General features: G+C 42.4%; 1 protein-coding gene across 1 annotated transcript in view; it reads left to right on the forward strand.

Annotated features, from left to right (window-relative positions):
* usp15 (ubiquitin specific peptidase 15) overlaps nt 1-21961 on the forward strand; it is an 89665-nt gene that overhangs the window by 2334 nt on the left and 65370 nt on the right. The window contains exons 2-3 of the mRNA XM_080754599.1: nt 772-899; nt 4864-4994. Coding sequence (XP_080610725.1) covers nt 772-899; nt 4864-4994 — 259 coding nt within the window. The remainder of the gene's footprint in view (nt 1-771; nt 900-4863; nt 4995-21961) is intronic.

Genomic DNA, 21961 nt, shown 5'->3' on the forward strand with positions numbered 1-21961 from the left:
TTTCCCTGTGAACTGCTCGCCCCCAGTGCTTCTTGTATTTGTTTAGCTGAGGTTATATTACTGAGCTCACACTTAGGAATAAGGTTAGGTTTAGGCATAGTTTTACTGAGGTAAAGTTAAGGAATAGGGTTAGGTCTGGGCATTGTTTAATGGTTACATTGTTTACTGACGTTATGTCTAGGAATAAGGTTAGGTTTAAGGGCTTTGCACACACGTTGCGTTTCTTTCCGTTTGCTGCATGATTAAAACAACGCATTGGATTTGGTGTGCAAGGCTGTGCGGAATCCACACTGCGGATCCGAAGAAGAGTCATAAAAGGAGCTCAGTGAGTTTTTACCGAATGCGACAAATAGACGCACAAATCGAACTGGGTTCGATCGGGAAAAAAACGCACAGCCGCAGCCACCTGTCGCATGGCAAATTCGGAGCCGGTGTGCATGAGGTCATAGAGAATCATTGTTTTCTTTAAAAAAAAAATTAATCGTCCGTTTTTTCCGTGTGAGAAAAACGTGTCTGTGTGCGAAGGGTTTTAAGCATAGTTTTACTGAGATTAAGTTAAGGAATATAGCTTAGCTTTAGGCATAGTTTTCCTGAGGATACGTTTAGGAATACATGGTCCGTCCCGGGTCAGGGTCCCGAGGTTTGACCCCTGGCGAGCGTGTTTTGCGGGTGAGTTGTTGTATTCCCTGAATGTAGTCACCATGTCACTAAATCACAACGGCTTTGCCTTGTCACTGGTTAACTGGTTCTTCTCTCCTCTCCTGTCCACAGGTACCTCGTCGACAGTCACTGGTTCAAACAGTGGAAGAAATATGTGGGATTCGACAGCTGGGACAAATACCAGATGGGAGACCAGAATGTCTACCCAGGACCCGTGGACAACTCGGGGCTTCTCAGAGGTAAGAGGAGTAATACGTTTTATTTCGGTCCATTTATAAAGAGCAAATATACATACAATACAATGTATTCCTCTAATGCTAGTGCAGGGGTCTTCAACAGGGGGTCTGGGACGAGCCATGCAGGTGGATGCAAACTGCATCCAGGTTTGCATAAGAGTTGAATAATTGAAAGTGAAAGTGGCATTTAGCATTGAATTTGAAAAAGAAAAAGAAAACACTAAACATATTACTTTTGTTGACCTATTTACATTGTTCTTGTATGATGTATTTAATTCATTCAGTTGAAAGTTTGTGAATTTAGCCAATAAGGCAGTGGTTCTCAACATGTGGGTTTTGGGGGTCCCAAGATGATTAACTTAATGTGCAACATTGTTTTCTCACTCAGTAAACAAACCAACATAAAGTTTAAGTGTATAGCGGGTATATGCACATTTCTAAAAAATGAAATTGTGAAAATAGAAGATCTACATGCTCACATGTAGATCATATTTTCACAATAGAACGTGTTATACAAAATGTAATGCTTCAACTCTTAGTGCTCGTCAGGGTGGGGGGTCCCCCAGTTAAAATATGATTATTTTGGGGGTCGCAGCCTGAAAAGGTTGAGAACCACTGTCCTAGGGCAGGGGTGGGCAGAACATTTTTCCAGGGGGCCATATTACTGACTTCACTAAAATGAGTTGGGGCCGGGGCCAAACAATGGGCTGTAGTGCTGAATTATGTTAAAACTACATGCATTTGGTAGTCACGACTAGGGTTGGGTATCGTCAGCGATACTTTTAATGGTATTGATCGCATGACGTCGATACTATCGAGTATCGGTTCAGGTAAAAACGAACGATACCTTGTTTCGATACTCTTGAACACACCCCTGGCCGGTCACATCTGTAACAGTTGGGCTACTGAAAGTTTAATGACTGCTTTAATAGGCTACACTCATTAGCCTACTGTGAAAATAGCCGACAATAGCCTATAATGTTTATTATTATGATGATTCTCCAACGTCTATACAAAAATGGCTGAATAACTGGCTTATTAACCTATTGTGGTAAAATAGCCCATAGAAAAAGGCAAATAATAATTATAATAATAATAATAAATAAAAAGTATCGAAAATGGTATCGAAAAAGGTATCGTATTGATTCCCAGGTATCGAAAAAAGTATCGTATCGATTCAAAGGTGAACGATACCCATCCCTAGTCACGACAGACTACTTTACAATAGTTTCAGCTGTCACATTATCAAACACGTTGCATTACGGTATGTTATAAATATGTACTCAAGGCAGACTGTTTCTCTGTCACATTCATTCAGCATTTGAGTACATGAGGATGGAATATGGAATGCAAGTATGTACTCAAACGGTACAAATAATTAATTGGAACAATCACAATGCTTGTTACATTCCAAAAATGACTTGGGCAAATTCTTGACAGAAAATAATGACTTTGAATTTCTGAGAACATACTGTAGGCAATAATTCAGGATGAAGCAGCAGTGTTAGGCAGACACAAATGAAGGCAGATGAACATGATGACTCATGAAAAAATATAGTTTTACTTTCTGCCTATGTCATCGAGGTGACTATTTTTGACAGCTATTAAATCTGGGAAAGCATTTTTTGTCATTTTAGATGTTAGCTAAAAGAAGCGTTATTTTATTCTTTGTCTAATCAAAAACAGCTGATTCTGCAATTTTCTTTTTGGAAAGATTGTGAACATTTTGTTGTGCAAATCTTTACATTTTAAAGTGACCCTTTTTAACTAAAATCTTTGCTTCTGGGAGCATACGTTTTCAGAAAACTGTTAGGATTCATGTCTTCTTAACCCATTTAGGCCTAGGATTATTGACTGCTTTAACCATTGAAAAATAGCAGATATACAAGCTCGCTGCGCGCAGCGAGCTTGTAGATCTGCTATTTTTGAAAAATCACGATTTTTCTTTGCAAGTCTTTGAATATATCTATTTAAAAGCGAACATTTGTAACTCAAATATTTGCTTCTGGGTGGTCCCTGGGACAACATATTTTGAGATGGGGTTCCGTGGCTAAATACCTGTAATTTTGAGGGTCCTTGACATGAAAAAGTTTGAGACACTGATTTAGAGGAAGGATTTAGAAGTCGGGTCAAAGATATTCAAAGAATTGCACACTTTTTCACGATTTTTCAAAAATAGCAGATCTACAAGCTCGCAGCGCGGCACTCGGTGCCGGGGGCTTTTGAAAAATATTGTCACCTTTTTATTCAGGGTCAGCTCGCCCAAACCGCCAAGTTGAGTCTAATAATAGGAGTTGTTGAAGTCATTGATGGAGAGAATTCAGAGGGAAGGAGGGAACAAAGGCACATTGTTGACATTGTTGTCGTCGTGTAGAAAGTTCTCCCTCAATACAATACTTTTTTTTACCCCCTTTTTTTTGTGCCTTTTGTGTGAAAGACAGCCATTTAAGGGCAGAACAGTAGAAATGGTCTGTTTTTCTACCTTTCTCTTGCTTTTGAGCTTACATATTGTCTCCCTTGGGTGGAAAAACCTCATTTGTCCAAAAATGTTACCTTTGGGATATAGGGCTGTCACAGTTATTACATAATCGTCTAATCGCAATTATTTGACATGATCGCAAGTATTTTGTCATAATCGTCATAATCGTGAATGTTGAAAAATGTTCATACATTAACAAACATTTTCAGAAATAGTGGAAATAGCCGATCTACAAGCTCACAACGCGTCGCGATGCGACGCGCTGTGAGCTTGTAGATCGGCTATTTCCACTATCGATGTTATTTTTTAAGTAGAAAGTTGTCAAATATGTCAGTAATTTCTTTGTATATTTAGGTTATGTGTTATATCTACCATGTGCAACTTCAAAGCCTAAAGCCGAACAGAAATGTAATTATCAACAACAAAAACACAAATCGTTAATCGCAAATATTTGAGTGACAATTAATCGTCCTGTAAAATGTCATATCGTGACAGCCCTACCTACTAGTTTCCCCCCTACTTTGGGATTCAAAATATATTTTTCTTGAGCAAAGGTAGCAGATCTACAAGCTCGGAGCGCGTCGCTTCGGGCCTTGTTTCGAGCTTGTTGATCTGCTACTTTTGATTCTAGACGCTTTTGTGTGCTTTAAGTTCACCCAAAAACGCACTTATTTCGACTAATCACCCCACAGAGACTTGAATTCATGGCTATGTTTTACATGCTCACATGTAGATCGCATCGCGACACGTTGTGAGCTTGTAGATCCACTATCAATGTTCTTTTTTAAGTATAAGGTTGTCACATTTTTCAGTGTTTTCTTTGTATATTGATACTGTGTCATATCTGCCATTCTGCCATGTGCAACTTCAAAGCCTACAAGCCAAACAGAAATGTAATTGTCAACTACAAAAACTCAATTCATTTCCCATATTCCCACCTGATTGGCTACCATTGCCTTCTAAAGTTTGTGTATGCGACCTGGCGGTCACTTATCTCCCGATTAGGGAGTACATTGTGTTAGGAATAGGGATGGGACGATAAGCGATATTATCGTTTATCGTGATAAAAAACACTCACGATAATCGTATTGTGGAGATTTAATTCATCGTGATGTCGTCCTCCGTCATGCACTGGGATCAATTTATAAGTGGTAAAAGGTACTTGATACAGTCTTTTTTTCACTCTCCATCAAATGTCTTTCCCCCAAAAAATAGCCGATCTACAAGCTCACAAGCTTGTAGACTCTTTGTTCCAGGATAATAGATTTTGATTATCGCGGTAATATCGTAAATCGCGATTTCTTTTGTCACAATAATCGTGACATGAGATTTTCATATCTTCCCGTCCCTAATCAACTGCTCCCTCATCCCTCCCCTCTCTCTCTCTCTCTCTCTCTCTCTCTCTCTCCCTCTCCCTCTCCCTCTCCCTCATCCCTCTCTCTCTCTCTCTCTCTCTCTCTCTCTCTCTCTCTCTCTCTCTCTCTCTAGACGGTGACGTTCTGGCCATCAAGGAGCACCTCATTGATGAGCTGGACTACATCCTGGTCCCCACGGAGGGATGGAACAAGCTGCTCAGCTGGTACGGCCTCATGGACTCCCAGGAGCCCATCTCACGCAAGGTACAGCCCTGTCCATGTGTTCAGCTTATTCCTCTGTCCTCTTTAGACCCGATGACCCGAGTCTACACATCGTAGGGCTGTCACAATTATTACATAATCGTCTAATCGTGATTATTTGACATAATTGTGATTACTTTTCACAATCGTCATAATCGTTTCCATGTAAAAATAGTGGAAATAGCAGATCTACAAGCTCACAACGCGTCGCGACGCGTTGTGAGCTTGTAGACCGGCTATTTCCACTATCAATGTTCTTTTTTAAGTATGAAGTTGTCAAATATGTCAGTAATTTCTTTGTATATTTTCGTTATGTGTCATATCTTCCACGTGCAACTTCAAAGCCTAAAAGCCAAACAGAAATGTAATTGTCAACGACAAAAACACAATTAAATCGTTAATCGCAATTATTTGAGTGACAATTAATCGTAATGTAAAATGTCATAATCGTGACAGCCCTAATACACATGTCTTCTATCTCTATGATCAGTGGTTCTCAAACTCTTTCGTGTCAAGGACCCCTAGAATTATATGTATTTGGCTGCGGACCTCGAAAACCTGTTGTTCCAGGGAACCCCCTAGAAGCAACGATTTGAGGTTCAAGTCAATTTACCACCATTGATTCTCACACAAATGCATTTGGGTCCCGATCCAGAATCAATAAGGGTAAACTTACTATAATACCTTTTTTGTATTAGGAATTCGACAAATACAACTTTTATTTTTATTTTATTGAACTCAAGTCTCCATGGCGTGACTACGGTAATCAATAGAAAAAAAAGTCATTTTGGGGGTGAACAAAAATGTAAACCCTTGTCATGCCTATTCTGGGGGGATGTTCACCAAAATGTTCGCCAACAAGCTCACAGCACGTTGCGAGGCAACGCACATTGAGCTTGTAGATCTGGAAAAAAATTTGTTGAATGGATTTGTGTTGAGTGAAATGAGAGCGTACCAAATGCACTCTTTACAACAGGGGTTTTCAAACTTTTTTGACTCCGGGTACCCCTGTAAATATAACCTTCTCATCCCTAAATTACGATGTTAATTTTTTGAATCTTACATCCTATTACGAAACAATAAAGTAAATATGCACATCTCTACCTGAGATATGGTTGGCTATGTCACTGAGAAATATCAGTTTCCATCAGAACTGACTGAAAATAACTTTATACTTATAACCACTTGAACTAGCCTGATCTCAGACCACGCAGTAGTCTGAAACTGTTTTTTTTTTTACAGGGGAGGGACTTTTTTGCGAGCGTGCACGCGCACGAGTGATCGCGACGCACGGTGATCGAGACGCACGGTGGACATGACGCACGGTCGCGGAGTGTGTGTGTGATTGTGTGTGTGTGTCTCTGTCTGTGCCAGTGACTGCTTCCACACAGAACTGCCACCAGGCATGTAATCACCATTCACAGCTTGGTGTGTGTGTGTGCCTTCCTCAGCCTGCCTGTGTGTGTGAACTTCGTTTGAATCGTTTCAACTGCTGCGCAGATTGGATATTCGTTCGACCCACCCCCACCCCCCACGCTCATTGGAGCAGCCGAAAATAAATGCCGATTCCTGTACTCGGCTCCAGACCAGAGAAAGGGTCCACTCCGAGAGTGGGCGGGGTCTATGGTCTGGAAGCAGGCTACACTTGAACCTCAGGGTCCCTACTCTGGTGGGAAGGTTCACCAAAAAGAGCCGATCTACAAGCTCACAACACGTCACAATGCGTCACAACACGTCACGTTGTAGATCTGCTATTTTTTTGGTGAAGAGAGTTGGCCGTGGATGGAAAAATAACTCATCAAGTACAGTGAAAATCAGGTCTGTTTTACTAAGCATAGTGAAGTGATATTGATGAAGTGATATTGATGAATTCCAACTGTTATCAAATTATTCTGAGGCACCCTTGGACTGGCATCACAGCACCCTAGGGTGCCACAGGACCCACTTTGGGAAACCCTGCTTTAGAGGTCTGTCTTATGTAGGGATGTTAATCGACGCATTATTTATGAATCGACGCGTCGCGGCCGAAAATCGACGCGTCGATCGACTTTTTTCACTTTTTTTTTTGTTTTCGCTAAGCAGCAGCTGAGAGGAGACTCAGGAGTGCACAACACAACGGGGCATTACTTTAAGCAACAACTTATGCAGCTGCACCCATCAGAACTTGCATCAAAGCCCTAATAATACTTATAATTGCTCTTCCTTGCGTTAGCACAGAGTCTGTTCTCTAGAGACTAGAAGCGGAGTGACAATTTAAAGTCCATGGAACGTAGTGGTAGCGCTCTGGCTGGCTGGCACCCCAGGCTAGTGTATCAATGTGGAGGAGCTTTGGTCTGCCTCGATCTCTCCCTCCCCACCGCATCCACGGGTGTCGCATTAACGACGATGTATTTTGTGTTGTTTTATTGTCAATCTTGGCAAAATCACTGCACACGAGGCGACGCTGCCATTAACAAGCGAGCTTTCGTGTCAAGCATGCATGCACACAGGCACGTAAACAAAACACATCCAGTCAGCGCGGTGAGCGCGCACTGCTATGACGCGTGCACACGAACAGACCAGCAGTGTTTCTCAACCTGTAGTCCGCGGACCTGACTAGCGCTGTATGCATGTGAATCTGCGATGCATGCATGCACAACACAGATGTTCATTCGTCCCCGACACAGAGACACACACACCGGTCCGCTCACATTTGGAAAACATTAACGCTTATAACGTTTTTGAAGCGATTAAAACATTTTTGGGGGAAAAACTTTAGAAAAAAAATAAAAAATAAAAAAAATCGACTCATACGTTTTTGAGTCGCGGTGAGCATGAGTCGATTTTCAAGTCGATTTTTTTTCACATCCCTAGTCTTATGGAGTGCAGAGGGGTTTAAGTGGTGGTGAATTTGCAGCTCAACAAAAGCTAACTCATCCTGACATCTGCAGATTCTGCATCGGTGCAGTTATGCAGCCGATTGTGTGCATCATTTCAAACATTTGATCTGGTAGTAATGGTAATTTTACAGGGCTTAAGTGGTTCATTACAATAGGTATTTCCTTTACTGAAATATCAGTCGTTCAGCATCACATCCCAAAACCCTGACATGGGTCGGGGCTCTAGCCGCGTCAGCATACATAGATGGATAATATCCAGCTGAGAATTATTTTCAGATTTTCTTTTGTTGGAGATTAGAATACAACCTTAAGACCCTTGATGCCTGTAGTTAGAAGTAGGGATGCATTTGTTTTGTGTGAATAGTTGGAAGTTATAGTGAGTCTTTACTTGAAATGTATGGAAGTATTGAGTTCTAAACAAAAGGACCATCTTTGGTAATTGGCTTAACCCTTTCCAAGCCACGGGGAGCCCCTTAATATTAAAACCGTACTATATCGGACTTCCTAGGGGGGGGGGAGGGGCAGCCAATCGTCTTTTCCCGTACTTTCCCGTATTTACCGAAATAAATGATTTTCATCCGAAAATCGGCGATCGTCTAACCTTCCCTAGTCACCACTCGTGCATTGATAGCTCATGGCTGGTCTGACATGAAGCAGAAGTGATGTCATGGCCCTTTCCTTCTCCAAGGCACCTTCCCCCATTCGGTTACTGTCTGTACACGAGTGCTTCTACTGCAGCCGTGCTGGTGGCTATGCTAGCGATACTTTTCAGTTCTACTCTTGAGTCACACGTGGATTATTTGAGGGGACATTTACGTGAACGGATCGCGCACGCGAAACGCACGGGGACATGATGCGTCAGCCGAATCTCCCACTCTAAGCCAATGCAGATTGAGAATTTCACTGGGAACTGGGGTGAGTAAAACAACGGGGGATCGCGGAATGGTAATGGGGGATGAAGACCACGTGATATAGTGCTGGATGTCTGGTAAAATGAATGCGGTTCAGATCATAATATAATAATAGAAATTTCACGGCTAATCTACCAACAACCATTCTATTTCGGACGGCAAAGTGTTAATATGAAACAAAGATTGTTCTTGGCACACATTTGCACTTGGGAAAGCCATCCCTAGAAGACGTTCTAGATTAGAAGAAGGTCGCAACACGTGGTGATCTTGTAGATATGCTATTTCCACTATTTTGGAAAATGTTTGAAAATATTTGAACATTCTTCAACATAGTCACGATTATGACGAAACATAATTGGGATTAGACAATTATGTAATAATTGTGACAGGCCTAGCCATACACTGCTTTGACTGACGGACTGGAGTGGTTGTGATGTTTCATGCATGACAGAAACCAAGAGGCTTTCACTTGAGCTGAAACAAACCGACAGCCCCAGAAAAGTGGTGATGGTCACTGTGGGAGAAATACAGTCCAACAGCAAGGCCATGTGAGGCTTGTTTATTACAAGAAGCAGGACATTTATTCTAAACAGGAGCCTGACCTGTGGATCAATTATAGTTGACCACACTGGTAGGACCTTGGGAGAACTTCTTAATTGCGACCGTCAGGTCGCAGTTACTATCAAAACCTCACACGTCACACTTTTGCCCTTCTCATACAGTATCTCCGCCATCGTTGCCCCGATCCATGCCAAACTTTGCACACACACTTCTTGGCTGCCAAACCACTACCTCCACCCCCACTCATTTCTCACATGGCCCTCTTCTAGCGCCACCATCAGGCCAATTCTTGCAAAACACATTTTTGGACACTGCTCCTACAGATTTTGCTCTAAAATCACACAAAGCGGTACACAGTATGTCTAGAGTCATGTCATCAACATGGATCTGTCCCATTTAGCGCCACCATCAGGCCGATTTTTACATGCGGCCTGACGGTCGTGTATCTACCAATTTAGGGCGCCACCATCAGGCCGATTTTTACATGCGGCCTGACGGTCGTGTATCTACCAATTTAGGTAGTCTTACTGGTATCATCACTGGCAGGCTGAAACCATCTATGTATTGTAACTTTTTGTGTCCCCCCCGTAAATTATTACCCTACTTGATATCATACTGTGGCGTACCACAAAAGCATAAACAGATCTATAAGCTTGAAAGGAGGCGGGAAGCGATACACTCCGAGCTTGTAGATCTGCTATTTTTGCCATTTTTGAGCGATGCTCCAGAGCGCGCAAGTACTGCGTTCGGCTCTGTAGCCCAATCAGGGACCAGCATTTCTGGCAACGTCATCATTAATATCCAATGAGGGACCAGCATTCAGTGGTGATGTCACACTGGCATCGCCAGTGGTGATGCCAGTCAGCTCCTCATGGCGGCCTCTGCTGGCACACAGCACAAGTAGCTAGCCATACATGGCCTACTTTGCACAAGGCGGAGGTTGGCACCTCGACAGAGTGCAGTTCTAGTTTGAACAGTTTTGGACATATTTGAATTTGAATGTCAGGTGAATGAGGGTTCCCCCTGACAGAGACCATATAAGCTGGAACCCTCCCTTCCTCCTCCAGATGACTTTCCAGTGAGCTTTGTGGGAATCCAATCCCAGGCGTCTTTTCCCCGCTGCGCGCAGCTTGGATGAGCTCAGCTAATATGTCTCATTTCAACACCGGTAGCACTGATTAGCAAACCCTCTGTCGTGCCGCGGGGAACACAGAATGTTCATTTTTATTGATAATGAGCACCTTATCGATCCTGCTTATTGATCCGGGCTTTTATCGAGCCCACTATTGAGCGTTTTCTAATATTTTGTGGAAAGATGCAGTGAAATGACAAATTCTGAACAGAATTGCTATCTTTTATTATTGGCCACTAGTTGTTGTGACTGTTTGCGTGAGTTTGTGGCTGACCACCATCTATGAAGATGACAATTGACAAAAGTAAATTAAAACAACCATTCTTTAATGTGCAATAAGTGTTAAATGGCTTTATATCGGGGAGTTCCCAAAACCTTTTTGGCTCAGGGCACCCCTATATATATTTATTTTCTTCTGACGCACCCCTACATTATATTCATATATTTCTCTCCCAGCACCTTATATTTTCAGCATATTTTAGTGATTATGCTGTGAGGAAAATGTTGAGATAATAGCCATTTTGGTTAGAACAGACTTAAAATAACTTTGCACTTCAAGTTTAAAATGATACAAAATATTGTCCTAATACATTTCAAATTATAATTAATTAATTACCTCGCAGCACCCCTGGACTGCCGTCAATGCACCCCAGGGTGCACTGTCACCCACTTTGAAAACCCCTGCTTTATATTACAGTAGGAATAGTACTGTAATAATGTCTTGGTTGCCTCTTGTCTTGATTGTTTAAACATGATGATGTGACGCTATATGCTCGATAACAGGCTTGATAAGCCCAAAGCTTACAGGCTACTCAATACATTTGTTATCGAGTATGTAACAGGCTCGTGTGTCGAGCTCCATCCCTACTGTTTTCCTATAATGTGCTGTTTTTACTGTTGCTACACTTGAAAATATAAAATAACAAGTTAAACCATAGACATATTCAATCATAGCTATGTAGGCATTTGGGTATTGAGGTATGACTTTTTTTCTCGCACAGCCCCCAGAAAGTAAAGAAATAAGTGTTAAATTGAGCAGAATTTGCTTTTATGGCAAGTAGAACATAACCTGTACTTGGCCGACGGGCAAGTACCTCTGAGACCACACCAAGGGTATTCAAGGGACCCCTAGGGGGTCCTCGGAGTTACTACAGGGGGTCCTCCAAAACTGAGTGATAGAACCTTTTTCCCCTTTTTTATATTAAACACTTGAACTCTAGTGTCCTTATTCTGAGAACTTTAGCCAAAAATAGCAGACCTACAAGCTCATGAGGCGTTGTGAGCTTGTAGATCGGCTATTTTCGGCAAAGAGGTTCGGTATAGAGGGGAAAAAGAGCAGACTAAGTACAGAGGGAAAGGTCAAGTTTATTAAGCAGTGACGGTTCAAGTGGTTAAATATCTGAAAACATAAATTGAATCAGCGTAACATAACATAACATGAATCCAAAATACACTGATGATTGTGCTTGTCAAACAATGAAACTATACGGAATCTATGAAAAGGTTGTGGGGGTCCCTGCTTCATCTCTCTCTCAACTAAGGGGTCTTTGGCCTGAAAACGTTGAAGATCCCTGGCCTACACAGATACAGTGTACCAACAGCTGAAGAACTGTTTGTGTCTCCCAAAGCCTCATCCGTCCCATTTCTTCCTCACCCTGGCTATTTCTAAACCACAACAGGTTGTGCTGCTGCACTTCCTTCTGCTTGAAGCCAGACAACATTAAAACTAATCTGTCCAGTCATCATGGCTGCTCCGCTGCATGCGTTGGTCTTAAAGCCAACGTTAATACTTTGTGGCACGCAGCCTCACACTGCCCACTGCCTGCCCGCTGTCTAGCACGCACCACCCAAAGTTAACCCATTTAGGCCTAAGTCCGATTTGAAAAAAGAAAAAAAAAAAGCATCTAAGACCTATGTCCGATTTGAAAATGACCCCCTGTCTGGAAAACGTATTACTCAGCCTCTGTAGCAGCTAGAAACACAATTCCAAAACTATTTGATAGCTTAACACCTTTGGCTTTCATAGAATATTTTCAGGAAAAACCTTTCAAAAATTACACTACTACATAATATACATGTACTGTAATACACAGAAATGTGTTCCGCCTGAGGGGTAAATAATACACTTTAATTGCGACCGTAAGGTCGCAGTTTAGTATGAAAACCTCCACCGGCCGTCCGTCCGTCCGTCCGTCCGTCCGTCCGTCACACACGTCACACCTTTGCCCTGCTCAATGTATACGTGTAACGCCTGATACTGAGGTGATGTGTCACTGTGACATCACAGATACTGAGGTGATGTGTCACTGTGACATCACAGGTGAGATCGCAGTGATGTCAGATACTCAGAGCAGGGATCTCCATATTTAGGCATAAACAGGTGACATCACAGTGATGTCAGATACTCAGAGCAGGTATCTCCATATATGGGCATAAAATGGATTCTGTTAGGGATCTCCATACTGTATATGGGCATAAAAGGGATTAGTGATGTCAGATACTCAGAGCAGGGATCTCCATATATGGGCATAAAAGGGATTAGTGATGTCAGATACTCAGAGCAGGGATCTCCATATATGGGCATAAAAGGGATTCAGATGGAGATTCAACTTCAATGAGTAACAATGGCAAACTGTCAACTGCCCGTATGTCTTGATAATTGGTAAAACAAACTTTTGGCCTATTTGTGGCTTATCATCACATCCAACCATCTTAAGATACTCAGCTAGTGGGGAATGCTCTCTTCCCTGGTGAGAATTGCCCCTTTATATAGGGCTTGTTTGTGTATTGTATGACATCACGCCACATCATCAGCTGTGGACTCTGTGATGTCATCGTATCTCCATATATGGCCATCTCCGTATATGGAGATATAAGTCGTCCATGCCCAGGTATGGGCTGGTGAGGTCAGACTTTGTGTGATGGGTAGGTTATCTCCATATATGGAGATTCAACATTCCAGGTGTAACTATGGCTGCCCGTATGACGTGAGAGGTGGAGGCTGTGATATTTGTGGAGATAAGCGACCAACGGTCGCTTATCTCCCGATTAGGGAGTCTTACTGGTGTGTACCCGTCCATAAAGCAGCTATACAGATCTACAAGCTCACAGTGTGCCCCGGGGAACACCACGCTTTGTGAGCTTGTAGATCGGCGGCTAATATATCACCTCAGATCTGCACAGGAAACCCAACTTTTGATGAAGCCAACTGACACACCCACACACACACATAGATCTACAAGCTCACAGCGCGCCCTGGAAACGCCATGCTTTGTGAGCTTGTAGATCGGCAGACATATTCGGTCAGATCTTGCGCGACACCCAACTTTTGTGAAGTATGAATCACAATTTATCCCATCCAACCGACACGCACACACGCACACATAGGGCTGTCACGATTATGACATTTTACATGACGATTAATTGTCACTCAAATAATTGCGATTAATGATTTAATTGTATTTGTCGTTGACAATTACTTTTCTGTTTGGCTTTTAGGCTTCGAAGTTGCACGTGGCAATTATGACACATAACCTAAATATACAAAGAATTTACTGACATATTTGGAAACTTTATACTTAAAAAAAAGAACATTGATAGTGGAAATAGCCGATCTACGAGCCAACGCGTTGTGAGCTGTAGATCTGCTATTTCCACTACTAAGTGTTTGAAACTACAGTATATTAACATTTTCGGGTCAAATGATTGCGATTAGACGGTTATGTCATAATTGTGACAGCCCTACGCACACACGCCACTCTCTCTGTCTCTCTGTCTTGCTCTCCCACCGTCCATGGGACCCCTCCCCTTCTTGCCATGTATGTCGTGGGGGGGTGGGTGGTGGTGGGGGGGTCCAGTATCAGGTGGCCTGGTGGTGGAGGGTCTATTTTCAGCCAGGGGTCTCTGGTCTGGATGACACAAACGGCTTCATGGATCGCTCTACGAGACACAACATGCAGGAGGTTATACTTATGTTTTTTTTTATTTTTTTGCTTGCTTTCTCCCCGTGCCCCCCCTCCCCTCTCCTCCCCTCCCTCCCCTTCCCTCACCCCCCCCCCCCCCCCCCCCCCTACTCACCTCCTACTTTTTGCTTTCTCAAACATTTGTTGGACTTTTTGTCGGGAGCTACAGACGGCGTTGGGTAGGGAGGATTTTAAAAAAGGACGTATGGCCTGCCTGCCTGCCGGCCCGCTGGGGTCTGTCGGACGCCGCGGGGAGGGGAGGGGGAGAAGGGGGCCTTCGTTCCGCGTGTTACCCCCCCCATTCTTCTCCCACAGACCAGAAGAGAACAGAGAAGTAACGTCAGAGCATTTTAAGTGGAGAGAGGAGATAAGCGGTGGTAGAGTGTCAGAGAGAGTGAGAGAGAGAGAAAGTTTGTTGGCATTGATGCTCCTTTCGGTTGGGAGGTGTTTCTGACGACACAGGTTCGGGGTGAGAAGAAGTTTGTCTTTTCTCCCCACCCGGAACGAAACACATGGCGTGTTGTGCAAAAGGTGCGAGGGGTGGGGGGCAAGTTGTAGGAGGGGTGTTGAATATGAGCTGTGTGTGTGTGTTCCTATGCCTGGACAGTGGTGAGAGTTCAGGCAGTATGTGTGTGTAGGTGGGTAGAGGGGGTCTCTGAAATAAATAGGCCGGGACCCCTCCTCAGCTGTTTCCACGCGTCACCACTGCTAAATTAGGAACCCCGTGACGCGCTTTAATCCTGTGAGGAGGGGGGGCACAGGACAGGAAGCTAATTTGTCTTGCCCGGACACGGCAGCTGGTCTGGCCTATGCTGCAGACAGGCGGAAAGATGTGTTTTGGTTTGGCTTTTGATACCATTACCAGTATTTTATGCTTTAACTACAAGCTCTACAAGCTCGCAGCGCGGCAACGAGTGCACTCAAAATTGTGAAGTCTTTGAATATTTCCACCCAATTCTAGTATAAATGTCTTCTAAATCAGTGGTTCTCTTTTATGCAAGGACCCCCACAATTAGATGTATTTGGCCGCGGACTCCCATCTCAAAATATGTTGTCCCAGGGACCCTCCAGAAGCAGAGATTTGAGTTAGAAAAGAAAAATATATTATTCAAAGATTTCCAAAAAAAACAAGATTTTCCAAAAAATAGCAGATCTACAAGCTTGCAGCGCGGCACTCTGTGCCGCGCTGTGAGCTTGTATATCTGCTATTTTTCAATGGCAAAATATAAAATAGGACACGGTATAGCTGGTCTGGGCATGGTGTAGACATCACACAGACAGATAGAGATGTGTTTTGGTTTGGTTAGTACCAGGTGGACTTGCCTAAAGGGCTGGTATCGGGTAGAGCAGTGGTTTTCAACCCTTTTCACTTCAAGGACCATTATTTATTCGCCGTTTGAGCCAGGGATCCCCGTTTGATGACATTTAGCCTCTCAGACCTGAAACGTAGAATATTTTATCATCGTTGGATACGATTTCATCCACAATTCCATTATTCCATGCTGTATTGATGTTGGTACCACAGAAGAGCCAACGTCGATCAAAACAACAATTTGTCTACATTCTCTAATTGTGTAGACTTCTTGTCTATTGAATAATGCGGGTGTTTAACATTAATTTAACTCTTGAGAGCAGTGTTAATTTAGTTGACTAAGACTAGACTAGACTAAAACAATTTCAGAAGACTAAGACTAAATCTAAGTCTAAGACTAATGGCCGTAAAAATTAACACTGGTATGCAGCTGTGCAATGGAATTAAAGCCAAGAATGTGGGCACTTATCTGTTCTTTTCAAATCTTGTTGGTTTATGACAGAGAGTAGCAGACTGTGTCAGATGTGATTGATACGGTTACTGTATTATTTGCAGAGCAGAGATTTGTACCTGGCTGTGGCACTGTGGCCACACTAGGCATTGTGGCCTAGCCCTAGCAGGTTTACTTTACTTTGAGTTACAGTACTTCAACATTAACATAAGCATATATATATATATATAATATTATATTATAATATTTGCTATTAAGGTGCAATGGCATTACAGCCAAGATAGTGTTTTGTTTATTCTTTTTTGAGAACTCAGAATTGCATTGTATTTTTCTGAATCTTTTTGATATTGCACTGACAGAGTAACAGACAGTAGAAGACAATGACTTGTTCAGAGTTATGTGGTTATGTTTAGCCTAAGAGACTAAGACTATTTACAATCATTAATGGGATTGTATTTATTCCTATATCAGTGGTTCTCAAACTTTTTAATATCAAGGACCCCCCCCCCATACCTCTGAGAGTGTACAAATGGAACCAAATGGACCCTTACAGGTCTGTAGCTCTGAGAGTGTACACATTGAAACCAAATGGATCCTTACAGGTATGGAACTCTGAGAGTGTACAAATGGAACCAAATGGACCCTTACAGGTCTGTGTTTAAGACATGATGTGCACGTGATGTGCTTAAATGCTCCCACGGCTCGCGAGTGCACAAGAAGTTTGACTAGTTTCATTATTTTTAAGTCATATTACTTACTCACTTGCCTTCTTGTTGGAATTGTTTCTTGGAGGGAGTGGCAGCTGGGTGCTGCTGCTTTAGGTCTAGAAAGCGTACGCGTCGTAGCAAAACAAAGTTGGCTTTGAACAAGTAACTTATTCTTCTTTGATGGTGGCTGAGGCATCCTTACAAATAGGATATTGTAGCACAGGCGTCAGCAACCTTTTTGAAATGAAGTGTCGATGTTTTTATTTTCTAGAAAGTCGTGCCATGTCAGTGTCAACATAAACTTTAATGGCAACGCCATCAAACATTCTGACATATTTTGATTGTCAGGACATTGTTATTATAACGATCATTAGACTTTAGACATTAAACATCCTCCCTCTCACACTTCTGCCAGTGTGCCAGTGATCACCCTCCCCTGTGCCAATGTTGGCACCCGTGACTAAGGTTGTCCAGCCCTGCTGTAGCAGTGCTGTCTGTTGCCAAGATGCTCCATTTATACTGTATTATGAGGACGAGGACGTACACCTGAGCTACTCTTATGCTAAGTAGCCAAGGTACTTGGCCAGGCTACTTGGCGCACGAGGCGAGTGGAAGGCATTCTCACGTGCACGCTTGCGTGACCGTGCATGCACGTTGGTGCATATGCTTGTGGGTGAGAGGCGTGACCCAGCAAAAGAAATAAATAAATAAATAAATAGTGACCGGACCAATGGGACACTGTCCTTTTGGTTTCCCCTCAAAGAACCCAGAGAGTCCCTGGACCACACTTTGAGCACCACTTTGTCCTAGATTCTTTATGACCTGGACCGCATCTGTGTCGCGTTAGACTTGAAACCACTTGAACCATTATTTTATGCTTTAGCTATTGAAAAAGAGCAGATATACAAGCTCACAGCGAGCTTGTAGATCTGCTATTTTTTAATAGCAGACAAAAAAAACGTTTGAGAACCACTTCTATATCACAATATATATAATATATACAAAAAGAGGTATCACGATACACAATCTTATCACGGTTTTTATGGTTATTTTTCAAGTTACTTAACAGTACAACCACATGGGTCCATTTGGTTTCATTTGTATACTGTCAGATTTAAGGGGAGACCTTGACATTGTTAAGTTTGAGAACTACTGATTTAGACCAAAATGCAGATTTAAATAGAATTCGGCAATGAATATCCGTATTAACAATTCAACTGGTTTTTATACAAGGCCCCCTCATTGTATCACGATATATAACGATATCTCTGAAAAGGCATATCGTGGAGACACCATATCGCCCACCCCTAGAACCACTGGTCTAGTCCAGGCTACACCATTCACCTGCTGAAGCTGCTTAGTTGTGAGGTAACCGTGCGTACTACAAGGTGAATGCCAGTGAAGGCTTTTTGCTTCCATTCTTCTGTCAGGACTTGTTTCACGCTTTAGGGAGTTACCGGGAGTTTAAGCGAAGTCAGGCCTTTTGAAGTCCTGGAAAACCTCCAGGTCTTTTTCTTTTCTCCTAGCGTTCTCGCTACTATATGTTATGTTTGAAATGTTATGATTTAGTGCTGCAGGAGCTGGAGGGCAAGTGAGCTTCTGTTTGTTTTAGGTGGAGTCATAAATGGAATTTGTACTCGGCTCTATCTCCAGCGGACGGACGCCTGTACTACTAATTTGTATTACTAATTTTCTGTGCATCAAACTACATTTTTTTTTATATGTGCTGATGTTTCTCGTCCCTCTAATGACGCTCTTGATAAACTGTTTACACTAATCAGAATTATCTTTGTCCTTTACCCGGGATTGTGCCATCAGGGATTGAATGTAGGAGTCTCAGAAGTAATGTTGGAGAACCCAGACCAGTACCCGTTGGGCTGAATAGTCACAGACTCACCATCGATGTCCAGTTGTGCAATACCCGTTGTATCCGTCTGTCTGGCTGGCACTCTTTTACGCCCATATATGGAGTTCCGTGTCCAGGCCAGTCTGTGATGTCATCTCCAAATGTGGCCACTGTAGTGATGTCAGTCAGTGATGTCAGTTGGGCATTGTTACCATGGAGGCGACACTGTTTGTTTAGTATCAGGGACAGACGGACGGCGGACAGACATTCACTAAATTAACCCATTCAGAACGGGGTACACCTTATTGTGTATTATTATTTTATGCTTTAACTATTAAAAAATAGCAGATATACAAGCTCGCAGCGCGGCACCGAGTGCCGCGCTGCGAGCTTGTAACTATTTTTTAAAATTCTTGAACATTAGAATTTTGACACGATTTTTGACCCAATTCCATAAGTGTCTTTTGAATCCTTCTAAGGTTTTTTGAAAAACCTATGTTTCTATGTCAGTGGTTCTCAAACCTTTTCATGTGAAGGACCCCCAAAATGATATGTATTTGGCCACGGACCCCCATCTCAAAATATTTCGTTCCAGGGACCACCCAGAAGCAAAACTTGAGTTACAAACGTTTGCTTTAAAAATACATAATTCAAAGATTTGCACACATTTTCACGACTTTTTCAAAAATAGCAGATCTACAAGCTCAGTGCCGCACTGCAAGCTTGTATATCTGCTATTTTTCAATAGTTAAAGCATTCAATAATCCTTGGCCTAAATGGGTTAATAGTTAGATTTGTGTGCTCCTTTACAAACAAACCTGTGCTGACATTCGGTGTGGCTACTCTAGCACTTTAATAGATTCCTTGGGTGAAACTCCCAAGGTGGCATAGTCAAAGTTACTAATCTGTTATATTTCTTTCATGGCTACACATATATGAGTGGATTATAAATAAGTAATCACTAGTCCGTACGTCCTATATTTCCATGTGAACCTCAGTAAAGTCATAGCAGGAGTGAGTGTAAATCCAATCTCCAAAAACGAACAGACTGTCAGAGTGAAGCGTATAATACATCTTTGGCTAGAAAACATGATTATTGGCTAGGGGTGGGCGATATGGAAAAATACAATATCACGATATTTTCCCAAGCTGTATCACGATACACGATTTTATCACGATTCTTTTTCACATTGGTTTTTATGGTTATTTTTCAAGTTACTTGACAAAAACTAGACTCTGGGTTCCTTTTGGGAGGTCTAAATTGAACTTTACAAGTATGTAACTCTGACAGTATACAAATGAAACCAAATGGACCCTTACGGGTCCATTTGGTTTCATTTGTATACTGTCAGAGTTAAGTGGAGACCTTGACATTTTAAAGTTTGAGAACTACTGATCTAGGCCAAAATGCAGGTTTAAATTGAATTTCGGCAATGAATCTCTGTATTAACGATTAAACAGGATTTTTTACAAGGCTCCTCAATTGTATCACGATATATACGATACCTCTGGCATATCGTGGAGACATTGTATCGTCTCAACGATAATTATCACCATATCGCCCACCCCTATTATTGGCTCTATATTGTTACTTACATTGCCCTGTGACGAGGCTCAGGAGAATCTCTTTTAGCCTGCAACTTCCTATTGATTTTACTATTTGAAGATCCATATCCATATCCATATCCATATCCGCGGATCCAGTCTGGGCTTTCTTCATAATACAAATATTAAAAGTAATAGGAAGGAACAGTACTTTTGATTGATTGAATGTTTTATTTGACAAAAATGGGGAACAAACAGTACAAGTATAGTCAATACAATAACAAATGTAGTACAGTACAAGTACAGTTAAACACGACTCTGCCTAAAAGGAACATCCCAAATAAGTCCTTTTACGGTCTTGTTTACGTCGGAAGTCCTTGGTATTCAACTCATGGACATAACACATAGCAAGCAAGCAAAAAAAAAAGCCGGCATTCAAAAATCATCGCAGTTTATAAAAAAAACCCTCTCAGGTGATAAGTCTTTGTGTGATAGAATATATTTCTTTGCATTAACCACTTGAACACTAGCTGAAAATAGCAGATATAGTCAAATAAAAGCTTGTATATCGGCTAGGCTGTGTTAGTGAACGTAACCTGACGTTGTAAACAGCCCAAAACAAACTGATTAGGGTCCTGCTTGGCCTTCCTTCTCGGGCCCACCTTACCGCTTCTCACTATATAAGCGTGGGGTGGCTCACGGCAGCAGACAGAGTACACAGCATCTTGCAATGGGCCTGGTGTACAAGATACACTACACCACTAAGATACCCATGTACCTGACTAACAACTGGTGTACAAGATACACTACACCACCAAGATACCCATGTACCTGACACAATACTTCAATCACAACACCAGAGGCAGCTCCACACATCACGTTCAACCCAGATTTGATTCTAAAAAAGGCTCTAATTCGTTCTCCTGCTATACCACCAACATGTGGAACTCACTACCGCAAGCCCTAAAGGAGTGTAAATCCCTAACTTACTTCAAAATCGGTCTGAAAAGTCACACAGAGCAGGCGGCTGTTACTAGAAACTTGTACTAGTCCAGTGATGTTAATAGGTTTTTAATGTAATGAGTCCCGGGACCCAAGGAGTGTCTTTCGGATGCGTCCCAGGGATATTTTATGGGTCCCACAAAAATTCAACACGTCATGTCATTTTGGACAAAGTGCATTGAATTGGTTATTATGGTTATGTTCACCGGTAATATCGGATGTTGACCACTTGGGGGCGCAGATAGAAGCTTTTACCGAGTCTTCATAATCAACAGCCACCTGTTATTTTATATACATCGATAATATATGGATCTTCTCAGTGAGATGTATCCTGTTTGTACTGTTACTGCTTCTATGGAATGGGGGAAATGCTATCTGCCGTGCTTGTGTTTGCTCTGCTGTACAAACCAGTGGACTGGGTCAAAAACAGTAGATTGGGATTGCTTGTAGATCGGCTACTTTTGTTTTGAATGGTTGATCATAGAGGGACGTGCCGCCCCTCTATGGATGCGGGAGGGCAAGGCACAGGCGGCCGCGGTGGTCCGCGGCCCCGGCGGACCACCACAGGGACGGCGCCGCCACGAAAACGCTATAATCAATCAAACAGTTAGGCAGCCTAGGCTACATACATACTGTCTCAGATAGCATACATGCTAGGCTAG

The sequence above is a fragment of the Nannobrachium achirus genome, assembly GCF_963921795.1.
Source record: "Nannobrachium achirus genome assembly, chromosome: 23".
In the NCBI taxonomy this organism is placed as follows: domain Eukaryota; kingdom Metazoa; phylum Chordata; class Actinopteri; order Myctophiformes; family Myctophidae; genus Nannobrachium; species Nannobrachium achirus.